Genomic DNA, 19013 nt, shown 5'->3' on the forward strand with positions numbered 1-19013 from the left:
TCTTTCTCACATCGGCTACGGAGAGCATGATCACACAGTCATAAAGAACAGCTGGTGCTCTCATGAAGTGTTGCTAGCCTCGAAGTAAGCATAGACGGTATTTGGCTCGTCTGGTAGGCTTGCATTACTGTTGTTGCAATCCATAGCTTCTGGTTGGGATATGTTCGTATGGTCACTGTGCGGACGACGTCATCAATGCACTTATTAGTGAAGCCGGTGAATGATGTGGTAAACTCCTCAATGCCATTGGATGAATGCCGGAACATATTCCAGTATGTGCAAGCAAAACAGTCCTGTAGCTTAGCATCCGCTTCATCGGACCAGTTCCGTACTGAGCGCGTCACTGGTACTTCCTGTTTGAGTTTTTGCTTGTAAGCAGGAATCAGGAGGATAGAGTTATGTGTGTACACACCATGTAGGCCGCTAAACACCACCATGTCATATCTCCAGTCATCCGTCAGTGTCAGGCCTATAATCCTGACTGTCACTCGATGCCCTCACTGTCACAGAGACGATAATATCCAGCTGTAAGTCTGAGAGAAGTGCATAGGGCCTGGCTTTCGGTAAGCCAAGACAACATTCTCTAGTATCTCGACACAGTAAAAGATCTCCATGTACTTCAGACACAGCTCAGCTCTGACAGGGTGAATTGCCATTCACCTGATTTATCTCCTTAAACAGCACTTCCCCTGCCAACAATGGTATAAAGAGAGTGACCTAAGTGAACTCAGAGCTATAACTTGAAAGTTAATGCAAATGCCTCTGACATCAGTGCATGATATACGTGGAGGTCCGAGTAACGCATAGGATCTTCCTTTTTTAAGGCTGTGGCATAGTTGTCATTGCGTCAACAGAACCAGAGCAGAGGATAGAAGGGAGAGACCCAGAGAAGCCCAGAGAAGAGCATCCGTCAGAGGAGGCAAGTGGAGAGAGACAGGAACTGGATCACATACTCCAACGGCGCCAGTACAACGACAAACCGCCCTCAGCAGATCCACTAGGCTGTGTGAAAAGCTCCTGCCACTAAATACTGTACTGTTTCAGGGCTTTCACCACGAAAACACTCCAAACCTAACAAGCACACTGACAAATTACTCCTTTTCACATCCAGCAGACATGCTGTTCTCGAAGAGATTGTATGGAGAGAGCTGCTGATCTTTAGAGAACGTAGCAGATTCTTAAGAGAATAAATGAGATATTTTAGAGATAGCAGATGATCCAATCAGAGAAAATAGGTATTTTAAAGAAAACAGCAGATCTTTTAGAGAAAGTAGCAGCTCAAAGCAGACAGCTGATCCCAGAGCAGGCCTGAGTTTGGTCCTAAACGGTCTGACAGCCATCTGTCTGAGACTACTCACAGACAGCCAGTTAGGCTACACTCTTATTCACAAACACACACAGAGTACAGATGTGAACAGTCCTTCTGGCTCTAAATGTCTCCTCCTCATCTTTTCCTAGATTGCATTTTGCCAGGCTGTCCAATGACGGGCTGAGCTCAGCCTCCCGAGGTGCCACATTAGTAGCTCATTAGAGCAATGCAGCCATGGAGGCACACTGAACATGTGTGTATGGCACTGACACAGTAATGTAGACACAGCTGTGAACCTCTGCTCCCTGCTACCCTTCACACCCACAAGTCTGTGGTGAGCTGCCACTTTGTTTTCTGTCTCAATACCAGGAGAAGTGAACAGCACTGCTGCTGTATCATTCTACTGCACTTACCATCCACACCCTGGGAATCAATAACAATTTATTCAGCACTGCTCTGCTAGCACTCGCTAAAGGTTAATGAACGTGGGATTGGATCGGAGAAAGCTAACAATTCCCTCTACTTTTTGCAGTGTCAGTGGCTTTCTTTTCACACATTTACATTTTATGGATTTTATTAATTGCACAAATATGACAGTCTGAATAACATAAATCACATTACTATCAACATGCAGTTTCAAAAGGCCTGAGATAGACATGGGTTTGGAGTAGTATATGTTTTTGCTTCAATTCAATATTGTTACAGTGCTGTAGGCCCCAACTGGCCTACTATTCCCACACAGAGATATACACCAGTGTACAAAACATTAGGAACACCTTCCTAATATTGAGTTGCACCCCCTTTTGACCTCAGAACAGCCTCAATTCGTTGGGGCATGGACTCTACAAGGAGTCGAAAGCGATCCACAGGGATGCTGGCACATGTTGACTCCAATGCTTCCCACAGTTGGCAAGTTGGCTGGATGTCATTTGGGTGGTGGACCATTCTTGATACACACGAGAAACTGTTGAGTGTGAAAAACCCAGCAGCGTTGCAGTTCTTGACACACAAACCGGTGCAACTGGCACCTACTACCATACCCCGTTCAAAGGCAATTCAATATTTTGACTTGCCCATTCACTCTCTGAATGGCACACATACACAATCCATGTCTCAATGGTCTCAAGGCTTAAAAATCCTCCTTTAACCTGTCTCCTCCCCTTCATCTACACTGATTGAAGTGGATTTAACAGGTAACATCAATAACGGATCATAGCGTTCACCTGGACAGTTTATGTCATGGAAAGGTGGTTCCTAACATTTAGTACACTCAGTGAGCAAGGTTTGAAATTATTTGGTTTTAGTCAAATATTATCTCTGTTTGGGCTTCTTGCGGTAAATTTGCAGTCTACAAATTATTTATAATTATGTTCCGGCCCCCTGATCATCACTCAAGAAAAAAAATCTAGTTTATGATGCCTGCTGTAGGTGGTTGAAACTCATTCAACACAAGCCCAGAGTTTCAGCATCAATCTACAATGTAACACGGAAACCACAACAAGTATCCAAAAGTTGGATTTATCCCATGTCAAAAGATACTCCCAATAACAGGAGCCTTAGAGTAACTGTCTAGCAGCGAAGTGATGTCACTTCCCTAAAAATACAGTAGGTGTCCTACTGTTCTCAAAGTTGTTCATTATGATTGTATAAAAAGAGGAATTCATCACAATAAACCAACACCATTCTACAAGCTTATCCTCTGTATCCGAGCACGCCCCCATTCGAGAGCTTCAAGTTCCTCTGTGTCCACATCACTAAGGACCTATCATGGTCCAAACACACCAACACAGGAGGATGAAAAGCTGCATCATGGGCCCTCAGATCCTCCAAAAAGTTATAGAGCTGCACCATTGAGAGCATCTTGACTGGCTGCATCATCGCTTGGTATGGCAACTGCTTGGCATCCGACCATAAGCCGCTAATTAGCATTAGATTTTTTTTTGGGGGGAGGGGGATACAGGCAAATATATTGATAAAAGTCACCTAGTCCTCGAGAGATTTACACAGTTATTAAAACATCACGCCAGGGTATGCCTACACGAAACACAGCCCCTATTTTAAGTGTTTCTAAAATCCCCTATGGGAATTTGGAGAAAAAACAACAGTAGGCACGCGTCACCCACCACTTTACAATGTGAGCTGGAGGCAGTATGCATTTTGAAAACATACTTAACTGTTTGAAACATGAATGTTTTACTTACATGTCTTGCCTTGCTTGAAAATCAGACCATAGAAAGGTGGAGGCAAATATTTTACTAAGAATTCATAGGCGGCGTGTGAGTTTCAAGTTTGGGGAAGCATACAATTTATCCTACCATTTTTACCGTTCTGCGCACCAGTTATGATTTTCATATGTGCATTTTTGTGGAACAGTTTCATTTCAATAATAAAGTTTTCATTTCTCAAAATCATTGTCACGTGGTTAATCATAAAAATCTTAATTAAAATGATAAAAATATAAAAGTTAAAATTCAACTAATGCTATAGCACCAGCCTCTGCCATATGGACATATTGATACACTGTGATCACTGGAGGCTAAATAGCCTAAATGAGTGCATGGAACTCAGATGGCCAATGCAGCCGGTGGTCTAGAACTTTCATTGTCAACTAAGTAAAAATGCATAAAGCTAACAAATAAAACAGAAGAAAATATCTTGACTAAAGCTATCGCTAGTGAAGTGCAACATTGTATCAAATCAATCAACTGGATCCTGGCTGAAGCAGTCTAACGAACTTGCAACATTGTATCAACTAGCCTATTCTGGGTTTCCCTTGCCAGTGAGCTCGGGACAGACAGCTGTTTTTGCGCAAGGGAAAAGTATTTTATGTTTCCACTGGATATATGAAATCATCAGATTATATTTTGCCCTTTCACACCGAGGCTTGGTGATTATCGAGGGGAAGATTGTTGGAAATATTTTTCAAATAGGCCAGCTGTGAGGAACTATTCACAATGGATGTTTAAAAAACTCACTTTGTTGACTTACTGTATGAGGTGAAGAAAAAATGACTGAGAAACTCAGCTTATTAGCGGTGGTAGACGTGGAGACTAAGACAATCAGAAATCCAACATCCCCAAATGGACTTTCCTACATTTGCGCGCAGCTGGCCAGGTAGGGTCCTTCTATGGGTGCTCAGGCGCTCACGCTCCCTCAACATTAACAAGACAGAGAAACCAGACCCATGCTCATTGCTCACATGGAGCACTCCAAACAAAATTGACAACTCGTAATTGATGGTTATGAAATAAGTGTAGCATGTTGTGAACTCTACCAACAACGTTTCCACTCAGAGAATGAGAGTGGTAAATGACTGCAGGCCTAATCAGTAATACAATGCATTAACAGAAATTAATGTAACCAAATGACTGGGATTAACGGCACATTTATTACTCGTGACATGCACTGAGTGTACTGCTCTTTCCTTGACATGGACTGACCAGGTGAAAGCTATGATCCCTTACTGATGTCACTTGTTAAATCCACTTCAATTAGTGTAGATGAAGGGGAGGAGCCAGGTTAAAGAAGGATTTTTAAGCCTCGAGACAATTGAGACATGGATTGCGCTGCCTACAAAATACTTCCTCATATGCCATTTCTCTCCTGTTATATTGGATTTCATATCAACTTTCTTCCGTTGTCCAGAAGCCAAATACACAATCCTAGTCAACCCATCCTAGTTGTTGCATGTTTAGATTCACCCTTTTCTAAGTTTCTAACGGAGATTTTCATCTCTATCATATACACTCACATCAGATGTGCTGTTTAGAATGGTGTCTTCCCTTTTTCCCGCAAATTGCAATTTGGAAAATGTTTAAAAAATATATTTTATTAGCTGCTTCATTGTAGGAGTTGTATGTTTTAAGAAAATGAATTAACATCATCTAAATGTGATTTCTGTGGGTGGACGCCCTAATGGGTTACCAGCGGCTTTCACTCCCAATGCATATACCTGTCCGCAAAATCTCTCAAATGGCCGGTAAATTAAAATCTTCCCGGTCACGTTGTCCGGCACCACATTTTCATATCATCCCTAACACACACACACACGCTACATATGCTCACACATTCATATTGACGCTACACACAATTTTTTTGTCAGAGCGACTTACAGGAGGAATTAGGGTTAAGTGCCTTGCTCAAGGGCACCAACAGATTTCTCACCTAGTCAGTTTGGGGATTTGAACCAGCAACCTTTCGGTTACTGACTCAACGCTCTTAACTATGAGGCTACCTGCCGCTAGGCTACACACAAACACACACATTCAATGCTGCTACTCTGTTTATTATCTATCCTAATTGCCTAGACACTTTTACCCCTACCTACATGTACACTACCGTTCAAAAGTTTGGGGTCACTTAGAAAACGCTAGTAAAACTAAATGCATGCTCTTCAATCGAACACTGCTTGCACCCGCCTGCCCGACTAGAATCACTACTCTCGACGGGTCTGACTTAGAATATGTGGACAACTACAAATACATAGGTGTCTGGTTAGACCGTAAACTCTCCTTACAGACTCACATTAAGCATCTCCAATCCAAAGTTAAATCTAGAATCGCTTCCTATTTTGCAACAAATCCTCCTTCACTCATGCTGCCAAACATGCCCTCGTAAAACTGACTATCCTACCGATCCTTGACTTCGGCGATGTCATTTACAAAATAGCCTCCAACACTCTACTCAGCAAATTGGACATGGTATATCACAGTGCCATCCGTTTTGTCACCAAAGCCCCATATACTACCCACCATTGTGACCTGTACGCTCTCGTTGGCTGGCCCTCACTACATATTCGTCGCCAAACCCACTGGCTCCAGGTCATCTATAAATCCCTGCTAGGCAAATCCCCGCCTTATCTTAGCTCATTGGTCACCATAGCAACACCCACCCGTAGTCTGCGTTTCAGCAGGTATATCTCACTGGTCATCCCCAAAGCCAACACCTCCTTTGTGTTGAGTAGGCAGGATTCCTTTGAACTTTTTTACTTTCCAGGCATTTGCAGGGTTGACTTATGAATACAATGTCATCATAACTATAAATATTTAGTTAATTGCATGAATTACAAAGTGTTGAGTGGGCATGAATTCAGCTGCACTTTGTTTCTTTCCAGCTGTGAAGCTGTGGGGCTATTAATACAGTGTCAAAGCCATGAAAACTTCATTAAACTGTTTACTTTGCTGAACAGTTGCAGTGTCTGTTAAGTCAAATGGACCCTCATTACTGCTGTAAGCTAGCCCTTCTGCTGCTTGTTTGAGACATTTAGAAGTTTAGTGGTTTAAACTTCAGTACATGGAGTAAACATCACTGTTTTGGTCTTGGGAATCACTCGCTGCCTAAATTATCACCACACACACCCCATCACCAGAGAACCAGTGTTGCCGAGTGTGCGGATTTCTGCGTCTAATGAATTGCAACCCCTAACGAGATGAATATATCCAGTAGAATTCCTTAACGAGGGTAAATCCACATGGCTGCAAATTAGTCCGTGCTCTCCTCAGAGAGCTGGAGGACTGTACTGGTTCTTGTGATGCTAGAGAACATTAAAGCCACTAAATGTACCCAGCTCCAGATGCTGCAGATTGTCCCCATTTAACAGGTTTTCCATTAGGGAGCAGATTAATGTAACACAGCAATAATAGATATAATGCCAGTGTTCTGAAAGGCTGAGGGACCCCTGCGCTGTCGTTAATGGTAAGTCATCATTATCTAATGTTCTGTTGCTAAGCAGGTGCATGTAGACAGAGCAACTCTTGAGGGTTTGTGAGGTGTGACTCATGTCTAGAGCACAGCGTGAGGTTTTAACATAAGGATGTTCTTAAAAACACCATACTTTGATTAGTCACTATCTTTTTATCTCTCTCTCTCTATCTCCAAGATGCTGTAAAACAATGAATGCTCTCTCCTCTCCAAAGGGACATGGTGTATTAGATGTGTGTGCAGAGGCTTTGATCTAAAGCTCTCTGACTGGCTTTCATCTTAGCAGTGACATTACACACTCTCTTAAACACCAACATGTACTCAAACTAGGGGTGGTCGGTATACCAGTATGAATGTAAATACCGGTATGACGATTTTTCCATATCGTGCATATCATGATAAATTAATGTATGAAATAAGGCGTTTTTGTTTCGTTCAAAATTTCTGTCGAGTGATACAGCCTAGTGGGCTAGTTAAAATTGTTTATTTTACTAGAAATATAGCCTTTTTTAGCAAAGAAAAAAACTAGAAGCATGGACGTTACGCACAATCTGCCTGCCAATCAACAAACAAGCATGCGCAACTTTAGAGTAAGCAAACATTTAGTGAAGTAAACTCCTTTCGTTAGCAAAAGTGTCCGCAAATAACGCTAGAGGTTGTTTTGCAGGACGACGAAGAATTGGTTCGAAAAAAGGGGGCCTCTGTCGTTTGGAACTGGTTTGGCTTTAAGATATCTGACCTCGACCAACAAACAGTACTGTGTAAGTTGTGTCGACGCATTGTGCTAGCCAAAGGCAAACAGTACTGTGTAAGTTGTGTCGACGCATTGTGCTAGCCAAAGGCAAACAGTACTGTGGAAGTTGTGTCGACGCATTGTGCTAGCCAAAGGCAAACAGTACTGTGTAAGTTGTGTCGACGCATTGTGCTAGCCAAAGGCAAACAGTACTGTGGAAGTTGTGTCGACGCATTGTGCTAGCCAAAGGCAAACAGTACTGTGTAAGTTGTGTTGACGCATTGTGCTAGCCAAAGGCAAACAGTACTGTGTAAGTTGTGTCGACGCATTGTGCTAGCCAAAGGCAAACAGTACTGTGGAAGTTGTGTCGACGCATTGTGCTAGCCAAAGGCAAACAGTACTGTGTAAGTTGTGTTGACGCATTGTGCTAGCCAAAGGCAAACAGTACTGTGTAAGTTGTGTTGACGCATTGTGCTAGCCAAAGGCAAACAGTACTGTGGAAGTTGTGTCGACGCATTGTGCTAGCCAAAGGCAAACAGTACTGTGTAAGTTGTGTCGACGCATTGTGCTAGCCAAAGGCAAACAGTACTGTGGAAGTTGTGTCGACGCATTGTGCTAGCCAAAGGCAAACAGTACTGTGTAAGTTGTGTTGACGCATTGTGCTAGCCAAAGGCAAACAGTACTGTGTAAGTTGTGTTGACGCATTGTGCTAGCCAAAGGCAAACAGTACTGTGTAAGTTGTGTTGACGCATTGTGCTAGCCAAAGGCAAACAGTACTGTGTAAGTTGTGTTGACGCATTGTGCTAGCCAAAGGCAAACAGTACTGTGGAAGTTGTGTTGACGCATTGTGCTAGCCAAAGGCAAACAGTACTGTGTAAGTTGTGTTGACGCATTGTGCTAGCCAAAGGCAAACAGTACTGTGGAAGTTGTGTTGACGCATTGTGCTAGCCAAAGGCAAACAGTACTGTGTAAGTTGTGTTGACGCATTGTGCTAGCCAAAGGCAAACAGTACTGTGTAAGTTGTGTTGACGCATTGTGCTAGCCAAAGGCAAACAGTACTGTGGAAGTTGTGTTGACGCATTGTGCTAGCCAAAGGCAAACAGTACTGTGTAAGTTGTGTCGACGCATTGTGCTAGCCAAAGGCAAACAGTACTGTGTAAGTTGTGTTGACGCATTGTGCTAGCCAAAGGCAAACAGTACTGTGTAAGTTGTGTTGACGCATTGTGCTAGCCAAAGGCAAACAGTACTGTGTAAGTTGTGTTGACGCATTGTGCTAGCCAAAGGCAAACAGTACTGTGTAAGTTGTGTCGACGCATTGTGCTAGCCAAAGGCAAACAGTACTGTGTAAGTTGTGTTGACGCATTGTGCTAGCCAAAGGCAAACAGTACTGTGGAAGTTGTGTTGACGCATTGTGCTAGCCAAAGGCAAACAGTACTGTGTAAGTTGTGTTGACGCATTGTGCTAGCCAAAGGCAAACAGTACTGTGTAAGTTGTGTTGACGCATTGTGCTAGCCAAAGGCAAACAGTACTGTGTAAGTTGTGTTGACGCATTGTGCTAGCCAAAGGCAAACAGTACTGTGTAAGTTGTGTCGACGCATTGTGCTAGCCAAAGGCAAACAGTACTGTGGAAGTTGTGTTGACGCATTGTGCTAGCCAAAGGCAAACAGTACTGTGTAAGTTGTGTCGACGCATTGTGCTAGCCAAAGGCAAACAGTACTGTGGAAGTTGTGTTGACGCATTGTGCTAGCCAAAGGCAAACAGTACTGTGGAAGTTGTGTTGACGCATTGTGCTAGCCAAAGGCAAACAGTACTGTGGAAGTTGTGTTGACGCATTGTGCTAGCCAAAGGCAAACAGTACTGTGGAAGTTGTGTTGACGCATTGTGCTAGCCAAAGGCAAACAGTACTGTGGAAGTTGTGTTGACGCATTGTGCTAGCCAAAGGCAAACAGTACTGTGGAAGTTGTGTTGACGCATTGTGCTAGCCAAAGGCAAACAGTACTGTGGAAGTTGTGTTGACGCATTGTGCTAGCCAAAGGCAAACAGTACTGTGTAGGTTGTGTTGACGCATTGTGCTAGCCAAAGGCAAACAGTACTGTGGAAGTTGTGTTGACGCATTGTGCTAGCCAAAGGCAAACAGTACTGTGTAGGTTGTGTTGACGCATTGTGCCAAAGGTGGAAACACCAGCAATCTTTTTCACCACCTGAAAACCCTGCATGTGCGCGAATATGAAGAATCTACCAGAATGCGTGCAACAAACCCCCGGAGCAGCGGAGCAAGTCCCAAGACATCTTCAAGCCAGAACCACACTCAGCTGTCACTCAAGCCATCATTCATTAGTGGTACTCCCTATGACAAGAAGAGCAAGAAGTGGAATGAGATAACGAGTGCAATTACGTATCACATAGAGAAAGACACGGAACCAATTCAAACTGTGGAGAAAGACTGTTTCAGAAAGTTGATTCGAACTCTAGACCCAAGATCCCGAGCCGTAAATACTTCAGCAAAACATGTCTGCCAGAACTCTACACAGAATGTCGGGACAGAGTTGCCAACGAGATCCGTAACGCTGCATTCTTCTCTACCACTGCCGGACCACAGAGCCATACATTAGCCTCACGATTCATTACATTGACGACAACTGGAAGCTGCAAAGCAAATGCCTTCAGACCTCTTATTTCCCAGACGACCACACCGGAGAAATAATTGCAGCTGGGCTGAGGGAGGCACTTTCATCCTGGGGCTTGAAAGAGTCGAGTCAAGTATGTATGACTACCGACAGCGGATCGAACATGGTCAAAGCATTGGAGCTGAACAAATGGACAAGACTAGGGTGTTTCGGACACAGACTACACATTGCTATTGGTAAGTTTCAACGTCCAAAACACATAGAGCTAGGTAGAAATATAACATCACTTAAAAACAACATAAAATGCAGAATAACTTGTATTCCTTATCTCCTCTGTTGAAAGTTAGAGCTGACTACACTGCCTGATCCTTCTTATACGTTAAGCCAGATATATACAGCTATGCAAATCTAGAATAATTGTAATTTGTAAATGTGTGCAATATCCAAACATTACATGGATTACATTGCTTTTATTTATAATTGATACATTAGCCTATGGTTTCAATATATGAATCTATCCTCTCTCTTTCAATAATAAATAGCCTACTCAATAAATGATACTGTTTTCTAAAGCAACATAGCTCTCTTAATCACAACAGTTGTTTGTAAATCTATAGATGGATTAAATGTGTAATCATGTCCAGTGTCCATGCTGTAAATTGTTTTAATTACAGCAGATGTCATGTTATTTCTATTGAATAATTGTAATTCATATGTAATTATATTTCACCTTTTTATTTTGCAGAGAGGAGTGTGCAAAACAAACCTTGGTTTTCCCGGGCCACAGGAGCGTGGAAGAAAGTGGTCAGCACATTTTCCTATAGTTGGAAGAAGCAGAAGGCCCTGACAAGTGCACAGGATAAACTGAGCCTGCCCCTCCACAAGCTCATCACGGAATCCCCGACAAGGTGGGGATCACGACTGCAGATGATGGAAAGAGTCCTGGAGCAGGAAAAGGCCATCACACATGTCCTGGCAGCAGGTAAAAAAACACGTGACCTTGCACCCTCCTGGCAAGACATTGAGGTCTTTGAATCTATCACGGCAGCACTTAAGCCCCTCCAGGATTTCACAGATGCCCTGTCAGGAGAGACATACGTGAGTGTGTCCTATCTGAAGCCGGTCCTCCATTTGTTGAAGACGGAGGTTCTGAAATCAAATGAGGGCGAAGCCAAACTGACCGGAGAGATTAAGATGAGGGTCCTCAATTACCTGAATGACAAATACACCGACCCTGAAACAGATGAGCTGCTCACCATGGCTACCTTTCTGGAACCGAGGTTCAAGACCACCTACATGACCAATGAGAAGCTGGTGGAGGTGAAGGTGAGAGCTGCCTCCGAGACAGAAGCCCTCCTGGTAGGGAACACAGCCGTGGGAGACTTCTCTTTTGAAGAGGACCAGAGTGAGAGAGAGAAAGAAGCTGCCACTGCTCCACAATCAGCAAAGTCCAAGAAGAGCCTTGGGAGCTTCTTTAAGAAAACCAGTAGTGCACCTGCCTTAAGAATCCAGAGACAGGTCATCGAGCAAGAGCTGGACAGCTACACTCTGATGATGGCAGCAGACAGTGAGGCTGATCCTTTGGAGTGTTGGCGAGTTCACACATCCAACTTCCCACAATTGAGTTGTCTGACAAATAAATATTTATGCATCCCTGCCACAAGTTCGCCCTCTGAGAGAGCATTTAGCACTGGGGGCAATGTGGTCACATGCCACAGGGCAACTTTGAAGCCAGAAACTGTCAATAGGCTGGTGTTCCTGGCACGGAACTTGTGAAGAGGGAGGCAGTGAATTGTTACATGATGAACTGAGAAACATACAGACTGTCTGGTTAATCCTTGAAGTTAATTTGAAAAGGTTTACAACTTGAATTCATTATGACCAGTGTTATATGGAATAAGACTGCACTTCTTATATTTGGCAGGAAAAAGTTTACATCCTGAGTACTTTAAATGTTTTTTTTTAAATAAAATGTTACTGCATATTTATTTAACTCATATACCTTTGTTTATGTTTCATGTTTGCACAGGTTTACAACAGAAGTAAAACAAATAATTTAAAAAATGTGCAATGCACCCTTTCTGTTTCTATAAGGTTAAAAGCAATGTTTAGTCATTTATGAACTTTGAAGGGCTCATAAAATGTTAAAACATTTTTTTACCATTATATTATTATCGTCTGGACAGTGGAAAATATTGTGATATGAATTTTTGTTCATATCGCCCACCCCTAACTCAAACACAGACAGACATTTCATATACTATGAAACTTTCTATTTCCGCACACCCAATCAGCCTACTATTTAGAACGCAATTACGGATAATTGGACATGGCCATTCACACAGGTTTTCACAGTGACCAGCACTTAATGTGAGTCAATATTTTATTATGTGTCTCTCTGTGCGTATATCTACAGGACAAGACTGACACTCTATTCATTGACATGCAGCACACTAGCGAGAATATACTGAGGCAAGAGAGCATTGAAGTGTATCGATTCTATTCAGGTTATTTGCTCTGTCGCTCTAGTCAATTTCAGTGCATAGACCGTGTAACATTGTTCTGCATAAACAGTATGTTTATTACTTGCACATCGAACATGTCCTTTGTACCTCCATCAATCTAAACCTACTCAAGGTCTTCATGTCTAGTTCTGGGTTGGTAATGATGCATAATAATTAGATGAAATGAACAGATATTAAATAGTGAGAACTCAATCAAACTCACTAGAAAGGGTAATTTATTTAAAAGTGCAAAAAGACGAATGGTAAAAAGTGGTTAATTAACACTGACAATTAATCCTGACCTATTAAGGTCACCAAGACACCAGAAAACATACAGCAACACCTCTCTGTCTTAAGGACCTCTTCATTCTACTTGTCATAATGCAATTAATTAGAGACACATTCTTTAATTAGAATGCAGAGTCACTGATTAAAACTAGGCCTCCTTTAGTAATGAAAAAGTCAACGACACACACACGAATGCGGGGGCGCACACACACACACACACACACACACACTTCCTCTCAGCACATTACTCTCTGTGCGACAGGTCACTCGTGAGAGAAACCTGAAGGCATTTCTAAGAATTGATTGGCAGGTGTTGTTGGCACGGTAACAGCCAGGCTAAGGTGTGAGAGCTGCAATCACCAGGACCAGAATCCTGCAGCTTTAGACAGACGGCCCTGACCTCCACAGGTCTAACTGGCAATAAGGCCCTCAGGATGGAAAACACAAAAGAGCTTTTACCAAGTTTCGACCTCACTTTAAATTACTCTCACAGTTACAGGCTCACAGTTTAAAATGCAAAGGTACCACTGATGTTCACCTTGTCAATTTTAACAGTATTTTATTGTACCAGGAGGCAGAGCTGTGTAGTGTTATGTACTTCTTATATACTGCAGTAATATGACAGTACTATAGTACCTGGATGCAGAGCTGTGTAGTGTTATGTACTTCTTATATACTGCAGTAATATGACAGTACTATAGTACCTGGAGGCAGAGCTGTGTAGTGTTATGTACTTCTTATATGCTGCAGTAATATGACAGAACTATAGTACCTGGAGGCAGAGCTGTGTAGTGTTATGTACTTCTTATATACTGCAGTAATATGACAGTACTATAGTACCTGGAGGCAGAGCTGTGTAGTGTTATGTACTTCTTATATACTGCAGTAATATGACAGTACTATAGTACCTGGATGCAGAGCTGTGTAGTGTTATGTACTTCTTATATACTGCAGTAATATGACAGTACTATAGTACCTGGATGCAGAGCTGTGTAGTGTTATGTACTTCTTATATACTGCAGTAATATGACAGTACTATAGTACCTGGAGGCAGAGCTGTGTAGTGTTATGTACTTCTTATATACTGCAGTAATATGACAGTACTATAGTACCTGGAGGCAGGCTGGGTCTCTTCCTCTTAATGCTGTTCTCAGCTCCGTTCTCCAGGGGACAGTCTGACACCAGCGGACCGTTGGAGTTGCTGAACTGCAGGGGTTCGTTGTTGGAGGACGGGTCAAAGGACAGCGGGTTCAGTCCTGAAACACAACAGAAACACAACAAGCAGCCATGTTAAACCAGATGGACCATAGATCTACAAACCACAACAGAAACACAACAAGCAGCCATGTTAAACCAGATAAACCTTGAGTTAGATACTATTGTTTAACACATTCACAATATATCCACAGAGCAGAGTACATAGACTACAAACGATTTAATATGTGATGAGAAAACCACAAGGAGAGACAAATGTATGACTTCCTCTGGAGAAGTCTAAACTAAAGAAACAAAGGCAAGACCCCGCCAAAGACTGTGGAAATACAACTCTATTCAACCAAAGGGTAGAGCTGCCGCTTTCAAGGAGCGGGACTCTAACCCGAACGCTTATAAGAAATCCCGCTATGCCCTCGGACGAACCATTAAAACAGGCAAAGCGTCAATTTAGGACGAAGACTGAATCGTACTACAGCGGCTCTGACGCTAGTCGAATGTGGCAGCGCTTGCAAACTATTACAGACTACAAAAGGAAGCACAGCCGCAAGCTGCCCAGTGACACGAGTCTACCAGACGAGTTAAATTACTTCTATGCTTGCGTCGAGGCAAGCAACACTGAAGCATGCATGAGCGCATCAGCTGTCCCGGACGACCGTGTGATCACGCTCTCCGTAGAGGATGTGAGTAAGACCTTTAAACAGGTCAACATTCACAAGGCCACAGGGCCAGACGGATTACCAGGACTTGTACTCCGAGCATGCGCTGACCAACTGGCAAGTGTCTTCACTGACATTTTCAAACTGTCCCTGACTGAGTGTGTAATACCAACATGTTTCAAGCAGACCTCCATAGTCCCTGTGCCTAAGAACACTAAGGTAACCTGCCTAAATGACTACAGACATGTAGCACACTGCCCTTTCCCACCTGGACAAAAGGAACACCAACGTAAGAATGCTATTCATAGACTACAGCTCAGCGTTCAACACCATAGTGCCCTCAAAGCTCATCACTAAGCTAAGGACCCTGGGACTAAACACCTCCCTCTGCAACTGGATCCTGGACTTCCTGACGGGCCGCCCCCAGGTGGTAAGGGCAGGTAACAACACATCTGCCACACTGATCTTCAACACGGGGGCCCCTCAGGGGTGCGTGCTCAGTCCCCTCCTGTACTCCCTGTTCACCCATGACTGCATGGCCAGGCACGACTCCAACACCATCATTAAGTTTGCCAAAGACACAACAGTGATAAGGTCTGATCACCGACAACGATGAGACAGCCTATAGGGAGGAGGTCAGAGACCAGGCCGTGTGGTACCAGGACAACAACCTCTACCTCAACGTGACCAATACAAAGGAGATAATTGTGGACTACAGGAAAAGGAGGACCGAGCACGTCCCCATTCTCATCGATGGGGCTGTAGTGGAGCAGGTTGAGAGCTTCAAGTTCCTTGGTGTCCACATCACCAACAAACTATCATGTTCCAAACACACCAAGACAGTAGTGAAGAGGGCACGACAAAGCCTATTCCCCCTCAGGAGACTGAAAAGATTTGGCATGGGTCCTCAGATCCTCAAAAAGTTCTACAGCCTGACTGATTGCATCACTGACTAGTATGGCAACTGCTCGGCCTCTGACCGCAAGGCACTACAGAGGGTACTGCGTACGGCCCAGTACATCACTGGGGGACATGTGGTCCTCTGTAGCTCAGCTGGTAGAGCACGGCGCTTGTAACGCCAAGGTAGTGGGTTCGATCCCCGGGACCACCCATACACAAAAATGTATGCACGCATGACTGTAAGTCGCTTTGGATAAAAGTGTCTGCTAAATGGCATATTTTTTATTTTACTGGGGCCTAGCTTACTGCCATCCAGGACCTCTATACCAGGAAGTGTCAGAGGAAGACCCAAAAAATTGTCAAAGGCTCCAGCCACCCTAGCCATAGACTGTTCTCTCTGCTACCGCACGGCAAGCGGTACCGGAGCGCCAAGACTAGCTCCAAAAGGCTTCTTAACAGCTTCTACCCCCAAGCCATAAGACTCCTGAACTGCTAATCAAATGGCTACCCGGACTATTTGCATTGCCCCCCCATCCACCCCCTCTTTTACGCTGCTGCTACTCTGTTATTATTATAATAATAATAATAATAATAATAATAATAATAATAATAATAATAATAAGCCATTTAGCTGACGTTTTTATCCAAAGTGACTTACAGTCATGTGTGCATACATTTTAACGTATGGGTGGTCCCGGGGACCGAACCCACTACCCTGGTGTTACAAGCGCCATGCTCTACCAATTGAACTACAGAGGACCACATAGTCACTTTAACTCTACCTACATGTACATATTACCTCAATTACCTTTACTAACCTGTGCCCCCGCACATTGACTATGTACCGGTACCTCCTGTATATAGCCTCACTATAGTTATTTTACTGCTGCTCTTTAATTATTTGTTACTTATTAGTTATTTATTTTTTACTCATCTATTTTTTGCTTAACACTTATTTTTCTTAAAACTGCATTGTTGGTTAAGGGCTTGTAAGTAAGCATTTCACTGTAAGGTCTACACCTGTTGTATTCGGCGCACGTGACAAATAAAATGTGATTTATATTTGACTTTGTGGGCCGGCAGGCTGCCTAAAATGTGCAGGATTTCCTCTGCCTGGGTTCCAACAGCGCCTGACTATATGCCCTTCCCTTTTACAGAAATCACAACAACACTTTGTGGGCTGTTTGGGATTAGCCTCTGTACCTGTCCCTATAGCTGCAATAGGAGCCATTTCGGTAGCTTGGTCCGCTCACACACCAGAGAACAGCGTGAAGTCACACCACACCCCTAGGTTGGACTGACTTTGTCCATCCCGCTATCTGTACCCAAGATAGACAAATCACTTCGGAGCCTATTTGTGCTCTGTTCTCTAAAAAATCTCTCATGTAGAAATTACCTAGTCAAATCATGCTCTTTTTCGCATGCTTGAAGCCAGTGGAGGCTGCTGTAGGGAGTATATTTACATTTTAGTCATTTAGCAGACGCTCTTATCCAGAGCGACTTACAGTTAGTGAGTGCATACATTATTTTTTTTATGTTTCATACTGGCCCCCCGTGGGAATCGAACCCACAACCCTGGCGTTGCAAACACCATGCTCTACCAACTGAGCTACATCCCTGCCGGCCATTCCCTCCCCTACCCAGGACGACGCTGGGTCAATTGTGCGCCACCCCATGGGTCTCCCGGTCACGGCCGGCTACGACAGAGCCTGGATTCAAACCAGGATCTCTAGTGGCACAGCTAGCACTGCGATGCAGTGCCTTAGACCACTGCGCCACTCGGGAGATATACGGGAGTACGGCTCATAATAATGGCTGGAATGGAGTCAATGGAATGGTATCAAACATGTGGTTTCCATGTAGTTTCCATTGACTCCATTCCAGCCATTACTATGAGCCGTCATCCCCTCAGCAGCCTCCACTGCTTGAAGTTATGATAGCAACTGCTCTATTTTGCGCTCTGATGTCCTCTGGGACTTCACCGTCGTAACAAGAATGTTCAACGCGAGTTTGCTGTGTCGTAATTCATTCTTCCCTAGTCGAATCAAATGTAAGACCTTTTTTGATCAAATAATTAATATGAGTTGATTGCCATAACTCAAAAATATCAATTGCTTGCATATTCGCCATCACGTAAGCTACATATTCGTTATAAATCAGGGAATCTAATGGTATAAACTCCAATTAAGTCCAAAGTATCCATAAGATAAATGCTTATGGTTGGGCTGCCTTACAGAACTATAAAAAGCATATGCATGACCATGGTAGCAATTGAAAAAGAACACTGGATATTATAGGGAAATGATCAGACCAAAGGTGAAGACAACAGTTCACCTGACACAAGACTGAATCCAAACATTACACTGTTGATTTTATGTGCATTTTATATGCAGCATTTTGTCAATAACTAAATCTGAAAATACTCTGGATACATTAAATAACATAAGTTATTTCAAGGCACTTTTATGACTCAAGGAAAGAGCTTTCAACTATAAAGGTTATTTGTTGAGTTCTCCTAGCTTTGCCATTGAGGAACTGAAGCAAGCACACTTGTAGTTTAGTTTGGAACACAGCCCTGTGTCCCCGCCATCACACAATTACTGTTGTTCACGCAATCCAAAAATGTTCCATTATAAATCGCAATCTGGGTCAGGTGGGCTTGATTTAAAAGCTTGTTCTATTGCCAACACGGCTAGCTAAGTTATAAAATAATATCTTACAGTGTTAGGCTTTCAAAAGGCACTTCGGACAAACATATTGTAATTTTGGGTCATGAGTGCATTCAAGTGCGTGTTCCGCGGCTAATTCTGTTCAGGACAACCCAGGGTATAACAAATGACATCCTTGTAACTGTTGATCAAACATAGCGATCATAAACGTTGACAGTGTAAATGACATGAGTTTTCAAATATGGAAATGTGAAGAGCACATTTGGACTCATGGGTGTGTGGTTTGCTTGTATTAGGCTTGGGCAGTATGTAGATCGTCATACTGACCTTGTGCCATATTCGGTAATACTGGCAGCTATTTTCAAATCCCACTGAGCCTCTGTAATATGAAGGTTAGCAATGCTAACAAGTA

General features: G+C 43.2%; 1 protein-coding gene across 4 annotated transcripts in view; it reads right to left on the minus strand.

The window, feature by feature from the left end:
• Nucleotides 1–19013, minus strand: part of LOC121540806 (ecto-NOX disulfide-thiol exchanger 2) — a 284655-nt gene that overhangs the window by 133019 nt on the left and 132623 nt on the right. For all 4 annotated transcript variants that reach the window (XM_041849939.2, XM_041849931.2, XM_041849916.2 and 1 more), the window contains one exon: nucleotides 14274–14417. In XM_041849939.2, the coding sequence (XP_041705873.1) occupies nucleotides 14274–14417 (144 nt within the window). The remainder of the gene's footprint in view (nucleotides 1–14273; nucleotides 14418–19013) is intronic.

The sequence above is a fragment of the Coregonus clupeaformis genome, chromosome 3 (genome assembly GCF_020615455.1).
Source record: "Coregonus clupeaformis isolate EN_2021a chromosome 3, ASM2061545v1, whole genome shotgun sequence".
NCBI classification, from domain to species: Eukaryota; Metazoa; Chordata; class Actinopteri; order Salmoniformes; family Salmonidae; genus Coregonus; species Coregonus clupeaformis.